At 35.3% G+C, this 22,289-nt stretch overlaps 1 protein-coding gene across 2 annotated transcripts in view; it reads left to right on the plus strand.

Annotated features, from left to right (window-relative positions):
* Nucleotides 1-22,289, plus strand: part of LOC148178999 (uncharacterized) — a 59,196-nt gene that overhangs the window by 26,129 nt on the left and 10,778 nt on the right. The window contains exons 1-3 of one of the 2 annotated variants that reach the window (XM_088050509.1): nt 83-201; nt 4,430-4,561; nt 13,503-13,598. In XM_088050509.1, coding sequence (XP_087906635.1) covers nt 180-201; nt 4,430-4,561; nt 13,503-13,598 — 250 coding nt within the window. In that variant the 5' untranslated portion in view covers nt 83-179. Of the gene's footprint in view, nt 1-82; nt 202-4,429; nt 4,562-13,502; nt 13,599-22,289 lie in introns of those variants that run through there. The other variant, XM_088050510.1, reaches the window with a different exon arrangement.

A 22,289-nucleotide genomic window follows, 5' to 3' on the forward strand; every position in this document is an offset into this window, starting at 1 on the left:
GTTGTGTTTTGTGCGGCGAATTTTTTTTTCGTTGAGCTTTTTTGCGGCCGCGATGATTTGTGATGTCTGAAAACTTGTGGAAACTGCACAAGTCGGATTTTTCACGGTGTGATGTTTTTCGCAAACAGACCGAGTGCTATGGAATTTTTATTTAATGTGAGCTTTATTGGACCACCTTCATGTTGCTGAGGTCTTTTGAATGTAGGTATTCGTAGGTGGTTTGAATGTGTGGTTTGTTTTCACAAACACCAACTTGAGACTCGCACCGATCCTATTTCTATTTTATATAATCATGTGTGACCGTCAAACATCTCGATTACTGGAACATGTCTGAGCTTGTTCTTAACAATCATGTTTTCATAATATCTTCATTATCACGCTTTATTTAATTAACATATCGTGTTTTAAATTTTTTGACACTTGTGTAATTTGTGGTAATGCGTGTACCTACACTCATTTTTAACACTTCGTTACAACATTTCAAAAAACTGTAAATAAATCGATGCCCTTGCTTTTTGCAAGACTTTTTCGACGTAACTAATTTCTTGGCCTCTTTTCTCACACAGTGTCAATAACTCTATTAAATAACAAAACTACTCACATTTACTTTTAGAGTGTGAACGGAATTTAAGTCATTCCTTTATTCTTAATGAAGACATTTTTCATAAAGTCGTGTTCACAAATCTTTCTTTTCCTTCGCGATGAATACTTAATTGATGATTATATTTAACTTTATTTTCGTATTATTTTTTAATTAAATTCAAACACCGTTATGAAATAATTAGAGATGTAACGAAACTACTTCGACCATAAAAAACGCTTCACATTGATGTCCAGGAGAAACAAAATTATGTATGTACAAATAACTTTAATAAAAGCTAAATGATCTAAATTTGATTTTCTTTACAATTTTAAAAGGTTGTATTGAACATTGTTTTGTACGTTTTATTTTATTATCACTACGAATATGAAGGAGGCGGACGCATCTCCCATCAGAGTTTTTTATTGAGTCATAAAAACGCAAGTTCGCAACATTGTGCAAATTTTCCTAACTACCTTTTAAAGTAATTTTGGTTATTCCAACGTATTAATTCATTAGAACCTATTATAAAGTTCAATAAGATTTTTTTCCAAAAATGTGTTAAAAATGTTATGGAATCGGATTTTGCAGGTCTTATTTTAGGGATTTTATTGTAGCTTTAAAATTTTGAGTTGATATTTATCTATATAGATATGAAAATATACATAGCCGGAATTAATATTTACAATGAGGGGAAATTTCTATAACATCAAAGCATTTACAAAATATTTATTGGCTTTTAATAAAATAGAAATGTTTAATATAAATCTACTACACAAAATGTTTTTTGTTGAGTATACCTACCATTCTATTCTTTTAATTTTTAGAAACACTGAAAAGTATCTAAATACAAAACATTTCCAAATATTGATTTGTAATTTACTTTTTTTTTGTTTTAATTATTAACAGTCTTTTTTACGACATAAGCCAAAACCTGATCTAGCTTTCCATCAAAACGCCACTAGAACAACTTGTGAATTAAATAATCTAATGGGAGGAGACGCAGAGGTTGTTTTGGTGTAATCAATAATTTCAAGTAATATTTTATTAATCTTTCGTGACAACATTACCTTTAAATTTCATTCATTTTATGGCAAATGTAGTATACAGGAATTTTGATCGTAATCTTTTCACGAAAGACAATCTTATTTCCATTGGATCTAATTAATTTTTTAATGCGATTAAATTTTGATATAATAAATATGGTGCTATTCCCGTCTCATTAAAATCACTTGCAACAATCTGTTTTGTTATGCCATTCATGGCTAAACAGGTGTTCTTTAACTTGTAAATATTTGCCAATAAAAAGTACGTGTGTAGAGCATGCAAATAAATGCTATCATTTTGGTCTGTTATAAAGGAGATATCATCTAAATCGTGTTTACATTCTCTGAATTTTTGTGGGATAAGACATCTTCCTAACAAAATTGATTTATTGGCTCGAGGAAGTTTTTGAACGGAATAATGAGAATAACCTTGTTACGACGATCCAACTTTTTTTGTGTAGATTCATTCCCCTTTTGGTTGTCATTCTATTTCTCTGACGTTCAATTTTAATTCTTATAACACTGCGATTGTGGTATTGAATCACCTTCGCTTTGTTTATCATTGAACTGTAAACGTTCCCACAGCCTTGACGATACCGACTGGGGAGGACTTTTCACTGGCGGCGCGTTCTGTTTACTCTTGTGGCTGGACTGAATACCATTTGTCTCAATTTTTCAATAATTTGGTAAAACCTGCCTAGCTGAACACATTTCGGCGTTTGTTACTTTCAAGCAAGTAATTAAAGAAGAGAATGATCGGAATTTCTAGTTCGTTTCCGTAACGTTCTTAATTATCTGTAGTGTCAGTAACAATCACTGACAAATGAGTGACAAATCTTTTGAATTATTTTTGAATACGGTGAATGCATATCTTGATGAAGGACAATACATTAGATTGAGTTTGCAAAAACCACCGCTTCCTTCCGGAGGGATTTTAAAGGTTTCGTTTGTTAAAAAAAGGAAAGCGTATAGGATTAATATTTACACCTAGCGAGGTCGGAATAAGCACAGACGTAACTACAAAGGATGCTATGGTTTAATACAATTTGTAATGTACAGGTATTTACACATTTATTTATGTGTCGGAGAAAGTGTTTTGATTTATTGTAGTTGGAACTGATGCGTTTCGGTGAACAATTACGGGTATTGTACTTATTCTGTATTAATCATTTTACTATACATATACAGGGTACGGCAACACTTGTGTCCACCCCTAAAATCGTCTTTAATTTTAAAGATAAAATTTTGAAAATTTGCATACGCGTATAGTTGACAAAGCTCTAGAAGCTGACACAAAAATTTGTTTTGATATCACGGTTTGTTTGACGTCGCGACGCCTAAAAAGTATAATTTTTAGCGATTTTTGAGTGTTTGCGGTAATATTAGCGAATTCAATTTTTTTTCAACATAACTGTAATACAAATATTTGAGTTTTTATTTTAAATCTACTGCAAATGGTGTTTAAAATTTGCGAAAAAAACGCTGTTTTATCAAGTTAGTTTTCAACATTTTGACGGTGCAGTGACAAACTACGTTTACACCAAAATTTCACAAGTCACTTCATTCACTCATATGAAGGTGAATTTTGATTAACTCGGGCATGTTGCACTTTATGGACACCAGAAATCCTTAATTAACATCGAAAAAGCGACAATTTCACCAAGTAAGACTTTTGTTATCATCTAAAACGAACCAAAGGATAGATGTCATTTGTGACACAAGATGTTGACAGACCGGTGTAAACGTAGTTCCCAATTTTGACGTAACGAAATTGGAAACTAACTTGATAAAACAACATTTTTTCCTCACATTTTGAATACAATTCACATTAAATCTAAAATATCAACTGAGATATTTTTATCACACTTATATTAAAAAAAAAAATACATTTTAAGGCGTCGCGACGCCAAAACTATAAGTGATAAAAAATAAATTTTTGGGTCGGCTTCTAGAGCTTTGTCAACTATGAGCGTATGCAAATTTTCAAAATTTTGTTTTTAAAATTAAAGACGATTTTGGGGGTGGACACAAGTGTTGCCGGACCCTGTATTTGTGTAACGGCCACATCTTCTTGGTTGCAGTAGGTAACGTTCCAAATTTTTCAGTTTTTTATTTTTGTGCATAGAATTTATGAAGGGGGGTTGTCACTCTTGTCAGTTAATGAAAAAATATTGCCTGGAATCGTAAAGGTGATTTTTAGCGAAAGTTTGGTTATCATATTCTGCGGTTTTAAATAATTGATATGTTTATTGGCGTGTTTTCCTTGATTTGTAATTAAATTAATATTTACAATGAAATGAAGCTAAACATTATACGATCTCTAATTAATAGTCAACAATCCTTTTAATTCTTTTGTAATATTCTGTTCCGTCTTGGTCTGTAATGTATGTTGCTACCAGGTGACTAATAAATGATTAACATACCTGTACTAATTGGTTCAATAAGAGGAATAAAAATATCCCGTTCATGCAATAACGTTGTGCACGTCTGACAATTTTGCTCCTTTTTCCCAAACGGGTTATTATCCAAATTGAATTTTCTTTTCAAGAAACCTTATTCTGTCATTACACTTGTGATCAACCTATCAAATTTCTACGCTTCCAAACATAAGTACGTGTTTGAAACGTCAGTTACCGTTTTTAAAGCTTCAATTCAAAGGAGTACCTAACTACCAGGAGTTGTCTTGTTATTATTGTCAGCGAATGCTTCGCCTCAATTATTTTCTTATCAATCACTATGCGAGCAATTAAGTACCTTAATCGTCGTATTAATGAAGTGGATTTTAATTTTTGTTTGCTTTCAGTGGCGCACGTGATGTGGCCGGCATGGGGCCATCCCGCCGAGGCGGCGGCGGCGAGCCCCCTGCCTCTCGTCCTCCGGTGCCTGGCGCAAGCACTCGCCACCGGCTTCCACCGCTTCCTAGCAAGATTTTCAGGTCAGTAACCTTTTCCCCTCGATGTTTTCATTAGGATATATAAGTCAAAAACATTTTCACGAAATCTTTACATTATCGGGGGTTGTGTGCATTCTTAAAATCAGGTTTTTCAATGGTAAACACAGTCAAGTGAAATGTGGTTGTGGTTTTAATACCAACACTCTCTGTAATTACATTGCGATCGATGCAACGATGACAATAATTTTAATGTAAGGAGCTTCCATTAAATTATTCCAAATTGATTCGTTATGAATTTATAAGTGATTGATGCAGTCTTTATTCTATTATGACAACACTTGTGAGTTTATTTAGTCAATAAAGAGTTAACGAACTGTTGTGTCTTATTGAATTGAGTTTTTTCATACATAAAGATAGAAACAAGTTCCGAAAAAAAAGAAGATATTTGATCATCGTGACTTCCGGTAAGAATATCAACTTCCGTTATTTATATGAATGAACATTATTACGCATAGAAAGGTGACGTGTACTCTGTGAACAATTAATCGATTCGTTTCTTGATAATCGCATTCGTTTGTGTTTCGTGCAACTTTAACTATTGTGTTTGCAAAATGAATCAGTTTTGGTGAGTTATCCCAACATTATTCTGAATTCGCAAACGTAAATGTTGCGCTTGCTACAATAAAATCTTTAAGTTAGTTCTTTAAAATGTTTAGAAAATTTCGTCGTTAACTAAAATTGGTGACAAATGATAGTTGCGTGCTTTCAAATCACAATAGAATTGCATTCTTCATTATCACGAAATCTGGTGGTAGTACCTACACGTTTAACATTTTACCAGTGAAAATTTTGAAGAATAATTCAATTAACCTAACAACTGAAACTTTTCCTTAAAAATGATGGTGATGACTACATGTTTGAGCATTTGAAACTGAGAAGCTGTGTAAAACTGTGGCGATGTCGGAAGAGATCAGCAGAATCTTCTTGGTTCAGAGCACGCGTGAGTGGCGCCGCCCACGCACTCGAATCCGCAATTGGACACTTCCTTTCCGAATTACCACGTACGTCGGCACACTTACGGGCCACCACCTGATTATCCGGCTATTTACTCGTAAAGTCTTAAACATTGCACTGTTGACAATGGTGGAAACCGTCAATTTGCGAATTACCCAACTTAATTCAAGCTATAATTCGTGCTCTCTCTTGTTTTATTGTTTGGGCCAAGTAAAAGATAGCTTCCGACGGGAATTATTTAATTTGTCCGGGTATCCAGCACGTCGGAATTTTTGTGGTCATTTTAATTTTAAATGGGGATGTGGGAATTGATGTAATGCAAACGATTACACAATGTGTTATGTCGACTGATAGAATTATTAGGTTTTTGATTCAATCATTTTTTATTTTTAGATCGTGAGACATAAGAAATAAATCAATTTTTATTGGTTTTGGGTACGTGTGGTAAACAAAGTGGATGCTGATGGATACGCGGTTATGTAGATGGAACCCGTGGATGGCTCCAAGAATTGGCGAGAATTGTACCGTTTCTGTATTTTTTATTTGAAATATCAGTTATTTCTCACTATTCATGGGAGGTAGGGAGTTTAGTTTCGGTGGTTATTTCCACTATTTCCATAGCGGTTATTGATTAACTCTGGTTTACATAAATCCACCCTAACTGTAAGTAAATGGATAATCTCTGTGATTACGTAGGCGTAATACCAGAATAGTCGACGACATTATGTGCATAACAATTCGTCGACTTCTTTTATTGTGTTATGTTGTCAAGACTTTATGTATTGTCTCGATAATAATAAAAATATGTTTTATAACAATGTGTCTGTTTTTGACACCTGAATTTAATGGGTTTTATAGATGATTCTTTAAAATTTAGTGTAATTACGTATCAAGTATATAGAAAACATCTATTCTAAGAAAAAATTAACCCATTCACGAGTAGGAAGAAACTCAGTGCCCAATCATTTCAAGAACAATAGAATATTACTAGAATTTGAATAGGACAGGAAAACGCACACGCAATAATAGTTTTTAATAACTCCTTTCATAGAGTGCCGCTTAATTTATAGTTCATTTTACCTTCAACATGCTACTGGAAGTTTTTATAAGAAAATTAAATAGGCAGCATTGGAAGTAAGACAATTTTTCTCTCACAAATCTGAAGCTTAAAATTGTTATGTGGAATAAAACCATTTATTCATGTATTTCAACATTACGTATGAATTAGAAAGCTTATTACCATTGTCATCCGTTATAGAAGAAGATTTATGTAATAAAGTGATCATTTACGGGAAGCTAATGATATATTTAAAGAAGTTATGGATATCCTGACTGTCTATTTTCACGCAGTTAATTCAATAGTTGCCAAGGAGACTTGCAGAAACGATAAGCATTTGAGCAGAGAAGACCAAAAATAACCGAGAAAAGTGTTTAAAATTCCTCAAATTCTCACTAAACCACATTATTTGGCTAGCGGTAAGTTGTACCAAAAATCCGTTACTTATAAGTGAAATCGTGGTTATCGTAATTTTATTTAGTACAATGAAATTCTAATCCGACTTGAATCAGATTTGGTCGAGATTTCGCTCATTACAACCGTGAAAAGAATTAATATTACGGATAAATACACCACAATTTTGCTGCAGTTGTTTTTTCTATTGATCTTTTTAGTTATCAAGTGAATTTTGTGTTATCATCTTTGAGAAGAAGATTTCATATTTTAATTTAACTAAAATCTCACCTGTTTGATTCGGTCAGTAGGTAAACAGAACGAGTCGAATGAACTATTGTTGAATTAAAACAACAAAAATTAAAAGCAAAAAAAGTTGATATTCTGATTTCGGTAATGACCTGAAACGTGTTAATTGGTAATGTTTTTACTTTAATCGATTTTGATTTAAGCAGATAATGAACTATGACAGTTTGTTTATATTTAACAAGATGTAGCAAACTGTGATCGAATGGTTTAAAGGCGTTGTAATTGATCTTAAGATTTTCGAGGAAACTTGCCAGGCGAATTTGAGGTCGCGTTTATCAGTTCTAAGGTATAATAAATTATTGCTTCATTATCTATACAATGTAAAATAGAGAGTTTAGTTGCAGCAATCGTGTACCGGTTTAAAAATCCAATTTTGTATCTGGTAATGGTTGTAAATTGCTGCAAAACAGCTTGAACTTATTTCTTGACGGTACGGTTTAGAATCGGCCACAATTATCGTACAGTTAGTTTATGTAGTTTGCCACCGAAACATAAACGTTCTCTGATTTTCATAGATGTTCGAACTGCTTGTCATTGTTTCCAGACCAGACAGTTGCGTGCTCAGCAACGTCTGTCTTATTTGCAAAATGTTTCGTCCTAAAATAGCTACAAGTTAAATAGATTTTTTTAATCAGACGGTGTAGTGTTCATTTATCTAATGTCCATCATGGACTGGAATGCTTGAAGGATGACCTAACGATTGTGTAAACAAATAGCCCATTATGTTGTCAACTAGAGATTGGACGCGAAAAAGGAAAATGGTGAGATTTTATTTTAAGAAATGCCGTCACATATACACACAAGTTGAGCAATGGCGGACGCCCCATTCTGTACATGTTGGCATTGACATTAAATTATTTTACCTACAGATTCACTACCTACATGGCCGGTATTACGTGAATGAGGCAACGTCGACTTTGTTGCTCGTGATAATTATTTTGTCAAAGAAATGGTTTCGCAAGTGGTATGTAGCCACTTTTGCTAGGGTACCGGTCATTTTTGTTTGTTCAACCGTGAGATATAATCAAGTTCGGAAGTTTTGTAACCATTTTATCGTTTCATTTTATTGCTGATTTGATTGATAGTAAAAGTCACGAAATGCCCTCAATTACCTTATATAATGCTTCAAGACTAAATAATTCAAAAACGGTAGGAGTTTCGTGTAGGCAATCGCAATAATACCAGTCTTTAAATATAAATCGGCGAATGAAATGCGTACTTTCAAATTAAAAGTAAAAGGTATGTGGTATGTTTTCTGCACATAGATTGTGGTAAAGATCCCTTTGAAATGTAACGACCATGTTTTCACCTTAAATACATCATTTTTACGTGATTACTCACTTGAGTTAAATGAATAAGTACTAAATTTGGTTGATGAAAGGAAACGACTTTTTCTTTTTTAATGTTAACGTGCTGTACCTATGGCCATTCAAATACATTATTTTCCAACTTTGTGAATCATAACTTAATTATTAGGGAAATTTATCGATTTATCTGCAGAAAAAATGTCATAGTCCATGCCGCCGATTACTCAGCATTAAAATGAGTTGGCTTCCCGAAACAACTTTCTTAATTTTTTTCTGCTTAGGTAAAAGTATCTTTCGCATTTAAAATTCTCAAATGTGAAGTATGTAATCTAGACGCTGAATAATCAGAACGTCACAACATTCGTAAGAGAAAGCGGTTTGTGAAGACGATTCGCGAGAATTGCGTTATGTTTTACACGGTAGTGGGTGGTCCAAGTCTAGTGCTCTCGGCAAGGACGTGGACGTGAGAAATCCACGAGCTGAATACCGTCCACTTCTTCAGCGGAACAATTCTAATGTTAACCAAACATAATTTCAATTATTTGCTTTCGTCATTGCATTATTTTTCAAGTGATTTTGTGTCATTTACCCTTTACTAATTTTAAACGTTTTTAAGAGAAGTCAGACAACTTTTCTGGTTGTGAAGCAGCTTCATAAATTTTTGCTTTTTTTTAATAAGTCTCATTCACGGCACCTTAGAAATCACTATAAACGAAACCCGTAAGACTACAATTAGTTGAACGAGGCAGCATAAAGGCACGGAAACAATTTTTTAATAGCCTACCGAAAAACCGCCTCCGTTTATCTCATACGCGTCATGTACACATAATCAGCTGCTATTGTGGACCGTCACACGAGCGTACAAACATCTACTAATTACCTCTAATTAAACCAGAATTCTGTAATATGTTGTCTACAAAAAAGACGGTTACGTTTCAGGAATGGCGATTAAAACCTGCAATTATCGGATTCTTCATAGATAAGCTTTCGATAACTGAAATTACACGATAATTAATAATGGATACGTTTGAGCTCTGGCGCTTATTAAAAAAGCGACAATAAAAAATGAGCGGTCTACTAAAAAAATTTACGACACCGTTAAACCAGCTGGGGAAAAAAACTTCTTAAAAGCACTCGTAAAACTCTGTTTTTTGTGATATTAATTTTATACTTAGGCGCAACAACGTAGGTACGAAAACGAACTATTTTTAATCGCCCGCGTTTACTCTTCCAACGTCTGGAGGGATTCCAAGCTACCGCTTATGATTCATAATTCAAAAAGTGCTCAGTTCGCTTATTTGGTCGTTGAAACACCTGTTGAATCGCTAGCGTGAAGATGAAAATGGGAAATTGATCAAATTGATCAAGGCAACAGTTTGCGAATGCAACAGGGAAAATTTGGACTTATCATGCCCAAGAGAATAAGATTGCATGCCTTGTTTTGTGCTGCTCCATTCTTGCAGTCTTTTCCTCGACTTGACATTTGCCCTTTTGGTAACCAAAATGCAAAGTAAATAATAAGATCGGCATCCAGAAATTTGCATACGCGGCCGCGAAAAATCCCACTGATAGAACATAAAGGAAATTGATTTGCATTACAAGTCCAGTTCACACATTCCAATCGTTGCCGTTGCGATTCTGGAGTCGTGGGGCCGCAACTTACTCGTGTGATAATGAAATAATTGTTGCATAATTATTAGGAAACATTTTTATAAGTGGTACCGTTCAAGTTACACGAACATGTCACACAGAGATTATCAAGTTTCGCGTTTAGTCTTTAGAAAATTATATGCGGTGCAGTTAAATCTTTAAACCGATTTGCTTCTCTGAATGCATAACAGGGCAGAATTATTTCTAGAGGCAATTCTACTCTTCTGTAAACGTAATGTAATTGGTGTTGAAAATGGTTCTGTAAAACTTATTCAATCGTTAAACGTTATAATATCGTTGTAGGGAGTTGTTTGTACTTAGTATTAATTTCATTGTTTATAAACATTGCGTGTTTTGATCTTGAGCGTACAACCAGCATTGTAGAGTTTACTACTAACACGGAACATGACACTCGTTTTTTTCTGCAACTTCATTTCAGTTGATTGTACACGAGGTATTTGAATTTTATTCCACGCAGTTTCCGTAACTGTTAGATTTATGAAAAGACAGACACGGACAATCATTGTTGAGCGTGCGTAGAGTGCCTTTACTTTAAATCAGATTTTTCTGAAATATGTACTTATGTAGGTGAGCAGACAATTTAAATGCGCGTGGGAACGCCGATCGACATTTACTTATCTTATCCAACCTACTGACGCATCTTTGAACTGGTGTGAATGTTTAATTAACGGGTTTCTAGATAACAAATAATTGTTGCGAGATGGCAATGCTGAAGATCAAATACTGCACCATTTACGTTTTTCGTTGTCTGGAATTTCCACCGCACACAACTTGGAAATGTGAAAATTTGAGCAAAAATCATGCGCGCGATCTAAGTAAATAGACTGTCTTGAAATAGTGAAGCACGTAATACAGCCATTCGTTTTCGTGAAGTCATTACACTTCATGTCGTAGTATTTTAGGTAAAATTAACATGCCTCAATGAGGGACGACGACTGGAAAATATAAAATTATTATTTCTATATAGTTCCGGAGCTCTGAATGTGTTATGCTAATTGAAAGTTAAATGGTAATTAAAATTTTTGCTAACTCATAAATTAGGGTCACGTTTATTCTTGTTTTCTTGTAGTTGAATTTGTATTATACTCGTACCTGTGCCGTTTTACAATTTTGTTGATTCACTCATTTCAGTCCCGTTGAGAACCAGTGTTATCTCATTATATTTTATAATTGTTTAATTCATTTATCGTGGTAGATTTAAGGATAATGTCGTTTTTATTTAGTTTAATTCTGAATTATGTCCGATTGTTTAATTTCGTAATTATGCTTAAACGGTGCATTTCAGCATCTCATAAATTCGTTATTTATTCGTCTTTTAAACCAATTAACGGTAAATTTTCCGAAAAAAATTGAAAGGATGGTCTGTAATTCTAATTACTTTAGTTGGCGTTCGGGATAATTTACACATCCCATTTTATCATAATAGACAAGCAGCGTTACCATTTTTAAACGATGGGAGTGTTTCAGACACAATGGAACTTCCAATATTAATTTTGAGATTTTTATTCGATGAGATCATGTTGTACACTGATCTTCAACAAAACTCGAAACATATTGTTCATGTTCCTCGACTTAAACTAAACACTTGCTCAAATTTATTGTCAGAAAACAATTAAGATTTGTTGGTGAGATGTTCAGTCCGCGTGACCAAATAGTCCGGTGCCGTTTATATTCAAATGTGCGCCCACACTTCACATAACTTTGGTTCAATTATATTTTCGACTTAAGAGAAATGCATTTTGTATACCTAGAGTCTGGGAAAAATATCTTATTCATTTTTCGAACATTATTAGTGATGTAATAAGAGATTGGTGGATCTATTATCTTTGGGTCTGAAAGTGCCAGAGAAAGTCTAGCGTTTATCTACACGGATAATCTCGTTTTTGTTGTATCGTTGTGAAAAAAATTCAAATAACGTGTTACGTTTTTTATTTGTTTAACAAATTTTTGCTCTATTTGCACTGTTAAACCGCTAATAGTGTTGGATTTAATAATTCACTTTCATTGTTCTCCAGCATATTGAATTGGGTTTTTTCAGGTAACAAAATGTAATTGTAATGTGTTTACTTGAGAAATTTAGTTTTATATTCTCGCTTTCATAATGTAGAAATTTCTATAGAAAAGATAAACAAAAATTTTGGCGTGTGCTTTATGGTTTCTAAATTCATATTAAATATTTCATAGTGTTTTTATACCTACTTATCATTTGAAATTGTGTGGAAGATTACTGTTGCATGGTTGCATGTTTATTTCTAAATTAGATTGCTAGAAAGCTTTTATCACATTTTTTTGTAAAACTCAACATTCTCACAATGGTTTCGAAATAAAACTAATTTATGAACGTGGTGATTCAGAAAACGATAAATATATGGTGATATTTTTCGGAAAAGTTGGGCCCGACTATATTCAAAAAAGGGTGTTTTTGGCCGATCTTGATAGTCGTAAATGTCATGGAAATGAAACACAGTAAGCAATAATTGAGGGTAGTAGTGACCTTCAAATTTTTATATCACGCGACAGTTTTATAATCGATAAATATTACGATTCTCACAGTTTTTATGACATATTAAAATAGTTTGTCCTCGGCAAAAGTTGGTTAATTCACTTCATAAATACAGCGTCGGTACATTGATTAGGGTAAAATTTATTTTATCGTTTCGTATTCAATATTGGAGTTTTTTTCTACGAAAACAGGGTCGTTAAAGGCCGATACGCGAATGCATAAAAAGTAATGGGTCTCTCATCTGATTTGGGGCACGCCAACTCCATGGGGTTCGTTGACCCAAAAACACAATCTCGCGTCGCACATAACTACCAAAGAAACCCTTCAAATACTCTTGACTGAGAAATGCTGCTAAGGTACCGGAAAAAACGCGGTAAAGGAAATGATACACGAAAATAGATCGCAGCGATCGAGTAAAAAGATATCATTTATTACTCAGCTGTCATTCTGGCATTACTGTAATACTTATACCTCTTGTACAACTTTTACTTATCGGATTACAGTGCGCTTTCTTGGGGGTTTTGTTCATTTTTTTCCGCCACGGAGAGTGGACAGACTGATGTGTCTGCTGTTGGGACAAAAATAAACTGAGTTGCGATATTTTTGCCAGACACTACTTATCTAACGAGTTTTGCGCTCTCCAATTTTTTTACATTCTTAAAATAGTTTTGAGGAATTTTTTTAGTTCGTTTGTATAATTTGTTTAACATGTTTTTTTTTTTGTTGCAGGTCGAAGACGATCACTATATCGATATAATCCGAAATATCCGCCACCTTGGGCCTTCTTAGTTTTAGTCTTAGCGTCTTCTTTCATTAGTATAGTCGGTAAGTATAAATTATTCTTATTTATATGTAAGGGTTTGGAATTGTGCTGCGGCGAACTTAAAATTGACATAAATTTCATCACTTTTTTCTAAATTGTGTTGTTGGAGATGTGTTCCATTTGATAATTATTAAACTTATTTATTTGGGGAAATATTTCAGAAGTTACAAGTTAATGAGTGTTATGGTTAATGAGCTTTGGTGACCTTGTTAATGTTACATAAAGGGTTATGGCTTTAAAAAGTATGCCTGACGTTTTTGCGTTTTTTGGCCGGCTAATTTTGAACCTGTCAATTCATTCACACATTTGCGTTGAAAGAAAAGTAACGCACGATGAATTCAACTAATTCCCGTCTTATTGTGTTTGCCGTCCAAAACCTGGCCAATTGCCAGGGTGGCGTCCCAGGCGTCACTTACTATTTATGCATTTCCGATTCGTGCCGGCGGCGTTGTTTCAATAGCACTGTCGGTCGTTCTCTCTTCCTGCTCGTTAATTAATGTGAAAACGGATATGTTCCTCCTCAACCTACAAGCAGTGTCTATACCCACATATCGCTGCACTTTTTCCGTTAGCATGATGCTATTTTCGCTAATCTACTCGTACGATGTTTTAAGGGGCATGTAATAACGTGTCGTTAACCGAGATCTCGGATTCTAATTTTACGATTGGTAATTTAGGTCTTGGCTACTTTATGCTCTATTTTTACGTGAAAGTGAAAGTTCTAATGGTCCGTTGTTCCGCTATTCGGGATTTCAGGGAGCGTATTTCGGGATTTCAGAACGTTTCGTTATTTTGCGCAATAATTGAAAGGCAAATTCGTTTGAGAATAGCAGCATCAGCAAGTGGTTGCGTGGAAGAAAAGGGCTGTTGGGAGACGACGAATGAAGGCAATTTACTTTCAAGAGCGTGGTTCTGAATGAAAAGGTCGAATTAAAAGCGATTCAAGACGGCAAACAAAACACTCAACTGGCTTTTTAATGACGAAACGATTGTATTCGATAGCTTTGCTGCCGTAATGTGCTCCTGCAAAGAAACACAATGCTTCGGAATCCATACAACATAAAGTGGGCACACAATTGCATGAGGACTGATGGTCGATATGTGGATTGTTTATGGTCTTCTATTGGTGGACCTCGAGATTTACGGATTGCCCTAATACTCTTCGAACAAAGCACACACTTTTTGGACCTTTCAATTTGTTCCTGACAGTCAAATTGCAATGTAGAAAGCATGACCAGCAGACAGAAATTTTTTTAATTGGGAAACCAAAAAAATACTAAAGAAAAGTGAAATGTTCATCTATATTTCACTCTGTTTTTTTAAGACATAAACGTAAATTCTTTAATTTTTCACATAGCATGTCCTTAAAATATATTGTTCTCTCAGTTTGCCTTTAATATTTGGATAGATCTCAGAAATTTTTTAGAGACATCGCCAAGTGATCTGTCTCTGTGTTTTAACAAAGGCAATCAAGTTCAAGCTTTTAAACTTTAAATGTTTGAATAAATTTGCAGATACCTATAAAATAGAGGTAATAACCTTGGAATTACAAAGAGGGCATTTATATATATTTTTGCACACCTCGTGTAATTAAACTGCTGTTAAATTAGCTCAATGAAAAGCCAGCATTCCGCCATATATCATCTTCTATGTAGGTTTTAACATTTTCGAATGTGTCGTCATGCAATTTCCTCGTTCTACAGTCTATTTTCCAAGGGGGTTCAATGGCACTACGTTCTTTTCAACCTTTGGTGAAAAAAAAAACGAGGCTGTCCGTCTCGGCCCTCCGTGATTTTAATCGCCTGCCTGTCTTTATCGGATAGAAATCGGCGAGATTTTGCAACAATAAATAATAACCACGAAACTGAGTCGTGTCGAGAACGATTTCTTTTTTATTTTCGACGTTTTTAGCCTTGCCAAAATTCGTTATTCAAATAGTTGAGTTGCATGTTTTATCGCATTTTAGGGTGCGACTTGGCAAAATTACTGGCTGAAGTTTATAAATGAATGTTGACTTTAGACGCTGTTATCGTCGAAAATTTATGAGGTATCGTCGGATTTGTCGATCGTCACCTTGTCGCGGTGCATTTTTATCAATCGCATCATTTCTAAGAATATAACACCTTTATTATAGTTTGTAACACTCTAAACCCATTAATGTGCTCCTCGTTATTTTACACGCGTTAGTGACTGTTGACCGTAGTTAACCTCTGCACAGGACTTGTTAATCTCTGTTAGTTAGATAGCATGGAAGACTCCTGCTAAGAAACTTCCTCATTTTTCTTCTGTCACAACATCCATTAAATGTGCGAATAACGCGATATCGTCCGCTATAAATTTAATTGCGTAATGAGGTTCCAATTACTATTTTACACCCAGGACGATAGGTGGTAGCGTAATCAAAATTTTTGCAATAAAATTTTATCGTGCACAATTAATAATTTCCTGGCATCTTAGCAGAGAAAATATCAAAAATTTCTGAATATTTGTAGCAAGGTTCAAGATCCGCGTTTTGGTCTGGAAAAATCAATTGGCAACGTGTGTAATAGTTGACATTATTGTATGACTTGAACGTGATTATTTTCTGAGCGTTCAAAGCTAAGGTGTTCGATCGAGGGTTGTTGAACTTTAGCCGTGAATATTAATCGTTTAGAGTTTTCTTAAAAAGCTTCCGACGAAAGCGCCGCAGACAGCGTGCGTCACGGTAGAGGACTCTTTTGGTATTATCAGCTATAGCCGTTCCAATATATTAATACGATAATTAATTATGTATGGTTTTGCCACGGTCACTAGGCACGCATGGAGAGATTTCATAAAACGTTTTCCAGCGAATACATCACTGGTCGTGGAGTAAATCATCAAATCAAGATAATTAAGACGTCAAAAGAAAGAAAGGCATTTTGACACCGTTTATCTGGACATCGCGACTCGTAAAATTAATTCGGTGTTAAAGTAGCGCTTAATTTCGCGTGTTGGCTTCGCCGATTAAAGCTGGACGACATGACCGACAAAAAAGTAAAAAGACCCAAAACCAAATAAAGCTGCATGCGAATGTTTCATAACAAGTGGCGGTACTGCAACGAGGAAACATTAAAATTTTTAATTCAGAAACTTAATTGGGTGAGATTGATGTAGCGATACGTAAAACACACTGTACGCCTTTTAATTTTGAAATTTAAGATGTTGTAGTTGATACCAGATACTATTAATATATTTTAAAGCGTGATTGTTCGAATTGACCATTTTTACTGCCGCCTGACACGAAATTGTTCGTTTTTAGTCGCGGTTTTCACTACACATTCCACGAATTGTCACGTGGACCGGCGGATCTTGATCACAAAATTGCAATGGGATATTAGCTTGTTTGACCATTTAATCACATACTAAAATTCATGGGCCGAAACAGGCATTTTTTAAATTCAAGAAAATGTTGACCTGGCCATTTTTTTTATTTTTGACTGCATAATATATTAATTAACAACACAAAAAATACCCAACTTGAATGGGTCTTTAAATTTCAAAGTCACTGGGCACGCGTCCATTTTTTTCTTAGACACAAAAGAATATTTAATCGTAATGAAACTATTTTGCGAGTGAATATACATTTTAACGGTATAAAAGATCTTATATGTACGTACCTTGAATTAAAAGTGTTCTGAGTACTGGCAACTACACTTACTTTTATCTTGTAGTCAGTGATTGTAATTAGAATTTTTTATACTTTTGCGTCCGCATTACTTAGCAAAGCACTGTGTATTCTGTAGAATTGCGATTTAAAGAGGGTATCCATTTTAGAAAAGTATACATAAAGCACTCTATTGAAAATACAAAACACTAGACATTCTGGATCTATCACAATAGAGCGTTTTCTAAATACTTGTTTGTCGAAATTTGCATAGTTGTTTTGCAACATTTCTATCTTGAAATACAAAGGAATTCACCCTTTTTGCTGGTGGAAAAAATTGGATATTCATAGAACCTCTATTAGTTATTCTGGAACACAAGTAAATCTTTATGATTTAGTGAACAAAACAAGGCCGGATGCTGACCGAATCATTTTCGATTTCAAATGAACATCCACAATTGAAAGCGAAAGTTCGAAATTTCCCATGTGAACTATCTATGTAAAGATCTGAAGTTCTTATTTCTAGTATTATTCTTTTTACCACATGACCTCGATATGCATATGAACGTCATAATAAAACGCAACAAATAGGAAATGAAAAAATTCTCGTAAATTGTTGAATCGCCGTTAAATGAATAAATACTTAGTCACAACATGTCTTTCAAGTGTTAGAAATATTCTCCGGAATAATCTTCACATACCGCCGCTTTAACGTGGTGGAAATGTGAATAAACTGAATGATCTTTACTGACCGATGCACAAAACGGAACCGAACGTTTTACTCGCCGTTTCTGGTTTCTTGCACCTACACTAGCGGTTTCTTTCGTGAAGATTTAGTAATTATTTACATGGTCATTTCATCACGGAAGGTGTAGTAACCACAAATGTCTTTATCTCTGTTCTGTAAACTAGAAAGAACTTTCTACGTTATGTTATCTCTGCAGAGATTTAGGAGTTAGCACCGCTGTAACATGAGTTCTTTGGGTTTTTTAAATCGTCGTGGTTCATTGCTAGAAATTGGGAAACAAAAAGTTTGCTAGTTCTAATATTCTTATTTATTGCACTGTTATTCATTCAAGACTTTCACCTGGTATTAAAAAAGAATTTAATAATGTCTGGAACGGAATTTTTGCATGAAGAATTCATGAACGCTGTCCATGTACTGTTATTCATTTTAATTAACGACTGCGAGGCGAGCTGAGTTGGATATATATTTTATAATAAACTCTTTGTTTGCAACTATCATCAAATTTTAATTGAATTGTGGTTTTAATTTTGATCTAGACATGTAATGCTCGTTAAAGCATTGCTGGTTGAAATATAACTCGTCCTCACGTTTAATATCGAAGAATGAAATTGATAGATATTATAGTCCGCCTTCGCCTTTCGAACACTGAAAAACGTGCTCGATTGGTCGATGCGCCATTAATCACATAAAACTACTGTCAACAGTACTTCGGTTAAAGGCATGCTGCATAAAAGAAGATTGATAGATGAGAATTCCCTTGAAGAGATCTCAATTAAATACCTGATTAAAATTGACGTTTAGCGCTTGGCGGTTGTTTCATAATTTACAATGAGGCAATGAGTTAGTAAACGTGAGCGAGCATTCATCCGATAATGACGGTGTAAATCAAGTCAAACATCATCAAATAGCTACCAACTACCTATGAGGTGAATGCATCAATATCAAGTTCAGTTATGTAAACAAACCGCACGTGGATTCCAAAGTAAATATTCTTAAGTGATTTCGTGTAGTGTATGCTAGTAAATGTGTACTCTTACATACAAATCAAAGACCCAATGATCTATCCAGTAGGTAAATACATCTAAAATAGCTTGGTCGGTGTGTACATTAAACCATCGAAAGCTTTGAATACGACCAAATAATAAGTCGTCTATTTGTTTATCAAACACAGTACCGATCGTTGAGAACTCAACTTTGACGCTAGAAAACAAACTGGGGATGTTGCGAATGAACATACGACCAAGCTGCTTACCAACAGAACTACATCTTTGGAAATCCAAAAGCCTGTTTTGTCGTCAGTCATGTGAAACTCGTCTTAAAACACATAAGTTTTAAATCATTATACGGTACTTGGAGCTCATTACATCGTCTATTAACTCCAAGATAGATCTCTTCATCTTCCAATAATCTCAATAATTTGCTCCATCCGCAGTTTGAAAGGTGATCAAGGAGCACCTAACGATACTCTCTACTTTTACAATTTGTTATTCCCACGGCTTTGTGCAGAACTGAAAATTTGCAAGCGCAACCACATCTGTCGAGACGTCGGCGTCGTCGTCGTGATCGTCGGTATGACGACAGTCTAGACGTCTACGACCTTGCTTGAAATAGCCGCAACGCCGGAAGACTCTGTGGCCTCTGTCCGGCATTCCGCCGACGAGCCGATCTGCATTTAGCATCTTCACGACCCGTCCAAAAGATTCACAGATCTCCTAGGTCTGAAACTGAAATACCACCAAGAAATGCCGGAAAATACTTTCATGGGTTCTGAATCAAGAAGACGATTATCATTTCTTGTATGCCTTACCTTTCACGAAGAAATTGAATTGAGGGCTGTGCAATAATACAATAATTTGCCAGACGAAAGCATACAAAATTGTTTATTCATGTGATTAAAATAACCGAGTTGATGGTTCTGTAAACTAAATTTTTATGAGTTGTAATTCGCCGTTTTATAAGCATGGTCACGCCAATAGTGCATTTGATAAGAAAATGCACTTTGCATCAAGCTGAATAAAATACCTGCTACTTTCAGATTTGAATATTGCATGAACCTGATATAAATCATTTGTTATGGTCACTTCCGTTTTTTCGTGCAGTACACATTTCGTAATCCATTGATATATTTTAATTAAAAAAAAAAGAACCTCACATGCAAACTTCACATTTCACTTTTACTACTCCGCCACTTCCTTACAAGTGGCATGTTTCGTGATTACCATTCTTGGCAGCATTTTTTTCGTTGCGTTCGTCTCATTAAAACATTTGTGGTCTTTATAGTGACATTATCTTTTTCCTCATTTAAACGTCATCCAACAATACCGGCTCTATCTTTGCCTTATTGATTTCGGTGTCCGCATGCGGGCCGACAAATGCACTTTTGCCGATTCAAGTGTCGTTAACGCTGACATTAAAAACGCATTTCATTTTTCGTGTAACGGTCCAGCAATTACGTGGAGGCATCCGTCTGGTCGGAATTGACGTTTCGGCTCTGCTACTATTCATCATCGCTAGCTTTTGGGTGTGCAAAGTTCTTAGAAAGCCCCGAAACACCACGGCAGCCGGAAGTGAGCGAGGTGATAGGTGCACAGGTGGGGTGGAGCGGGTGTGCTTGTATGTGAAGCTGTTTGCTTGCTCAATGACATTCCCGTGCGTCTGTGTGTGATGTCGCGAGTCATTCATAAACGCGACCTGTCTGGGCTGGTGGACTGGAGTTTCAGCGCCTCCAGCTTACACATGTGCAACTGTGCCCGTTATGGGCGATTCGTTTGTTCAGCGCACCAGCTGAGGTTATCCGAGGCCTGAAAACACTTTCTCTTGCGACGTCGGAAACACCATTTCGCGTTTTACTAGTCTCGTCACATTGGACGTTTTTGCACTTTTTGTATGGGAAAACTGATCAGTGGCTTAGAACTAACAATTACTTTTTACTGAGCTTCCTGTTGCTTTGGTTTGTTTAGTCTGAACGGGTGACCTGCTATCTGATTTAATTCAGTAGGACAACGAGTTCATTTTTACAATTTGGTAAACTGGACACATGCTTGCATTTGCAAAACTTTTATGGCTTTTAGCCTTTTTTGCAAATCTGTACTGCAATTTTTTGGGTAATAAATAGCTTGCTAACCAGTTTTCAGTGTCTGCTTAAAGGAAGGAGTGCTTGAATGAGAGGTAGATGGAGGTCAAAACTAACAAAATAATTTTGTACGGTTGCCGTTGTTACATCTATAAATTTATATTTTGAGTCGTTACTGCTAAATTATCTTATTTTCACTGTTGGTTTCTTCCTTCTTCAAGGTTTAATTAGGGAGATCTAGAAACTCAATTCCATGCAAACAAAAATTGTCACCAGCCTAACTGTCAGTCCAATTACTCTTCTAACAAGTCTTCTGACCCAGAAAATTCCGTGTATATTATTATTCTGACGGCTTTTAAACAAGCAATTAATTTATAATTAAAGCAGATGCTTAACGAGATACCAGATTCTGTTCACTTTCCCATTGATGAGAGAAACAATTACGGACAATGAATGGTTTTTTGATATTTTCAATATTATACTTAACGCCTACTCACGTCTTAATGAGACCCTGAGATTGATCTGATGAAAGTCGCAGACGCATTAAAAAGTACTTTTTTTAGATATTGGTCGGGTCAGGAGAATTCCATTTAGCAGATGTCCAACATTACAATTTTCTAAATTTATCCTGGTAAAATTAAACGGACAATTCTGACAATTGCACTAAGAAGTCCGAATAAATGTTACTAATTAGACTTTATGGGCATTGCTCTAATTACAGCTCGTAAAAGTAGTCTCGTTTAAGACCACACGGTGGTATGCGAACTTCCTGTGTGTATTCTACAAAAAAGGGTAACTAAAGTATGAACGACTTGAAATATTTATAAAAAAAATGCAACATTGTTGCGACAACTTCGTAAAATTTCGTACGTCATTGGTTTTACTAGAAGTTCAATGGAAATTCAATTTGTTGGGGTATTTCTCAATCTAGCCTCCATTTTCGCGGAACCGCTGCTTTTTTTCCTTATTATGATTCGTCTGGTAAGGTACCACCCGGTCAGATTCGTATGGGTAGTACAGGTGTGTATAAGTCTATGAGCATCTGACTGCCGGAAGGGGAAATGACGTATCCTACCTAGCGCCGCCACCGTGACCACAGAGAAGGAAGTGTGTGTTTTGTACAGTGATTTACCTGGACAGTGGGTATGGACTGTCCGCCCCGGCCGCCTCCGGAATGTTACTTCGTCAGCAGGAAACTCCCAATTTGTCTTACTAATAGTGGGAGATAAAAACATAAGGACGTTTGA

Source organism: Gnatocerus cornutus, chromosome 2 (assembly GCF_029298725.1).
Source record: "Gnatocerus cornutus isolate USDA-ARS CGAHR chromosome 2, icGnaCorn1.1, whole genome shotgun sequence".
Classification (NCBI taxonomy): domain Eukaryota; kingdom Metazoa; phylum Arthropoda; class Insecta; order Coleoptera; family Tenebrionidae; genus Gnatocerus; species Gnatocerus cornutus.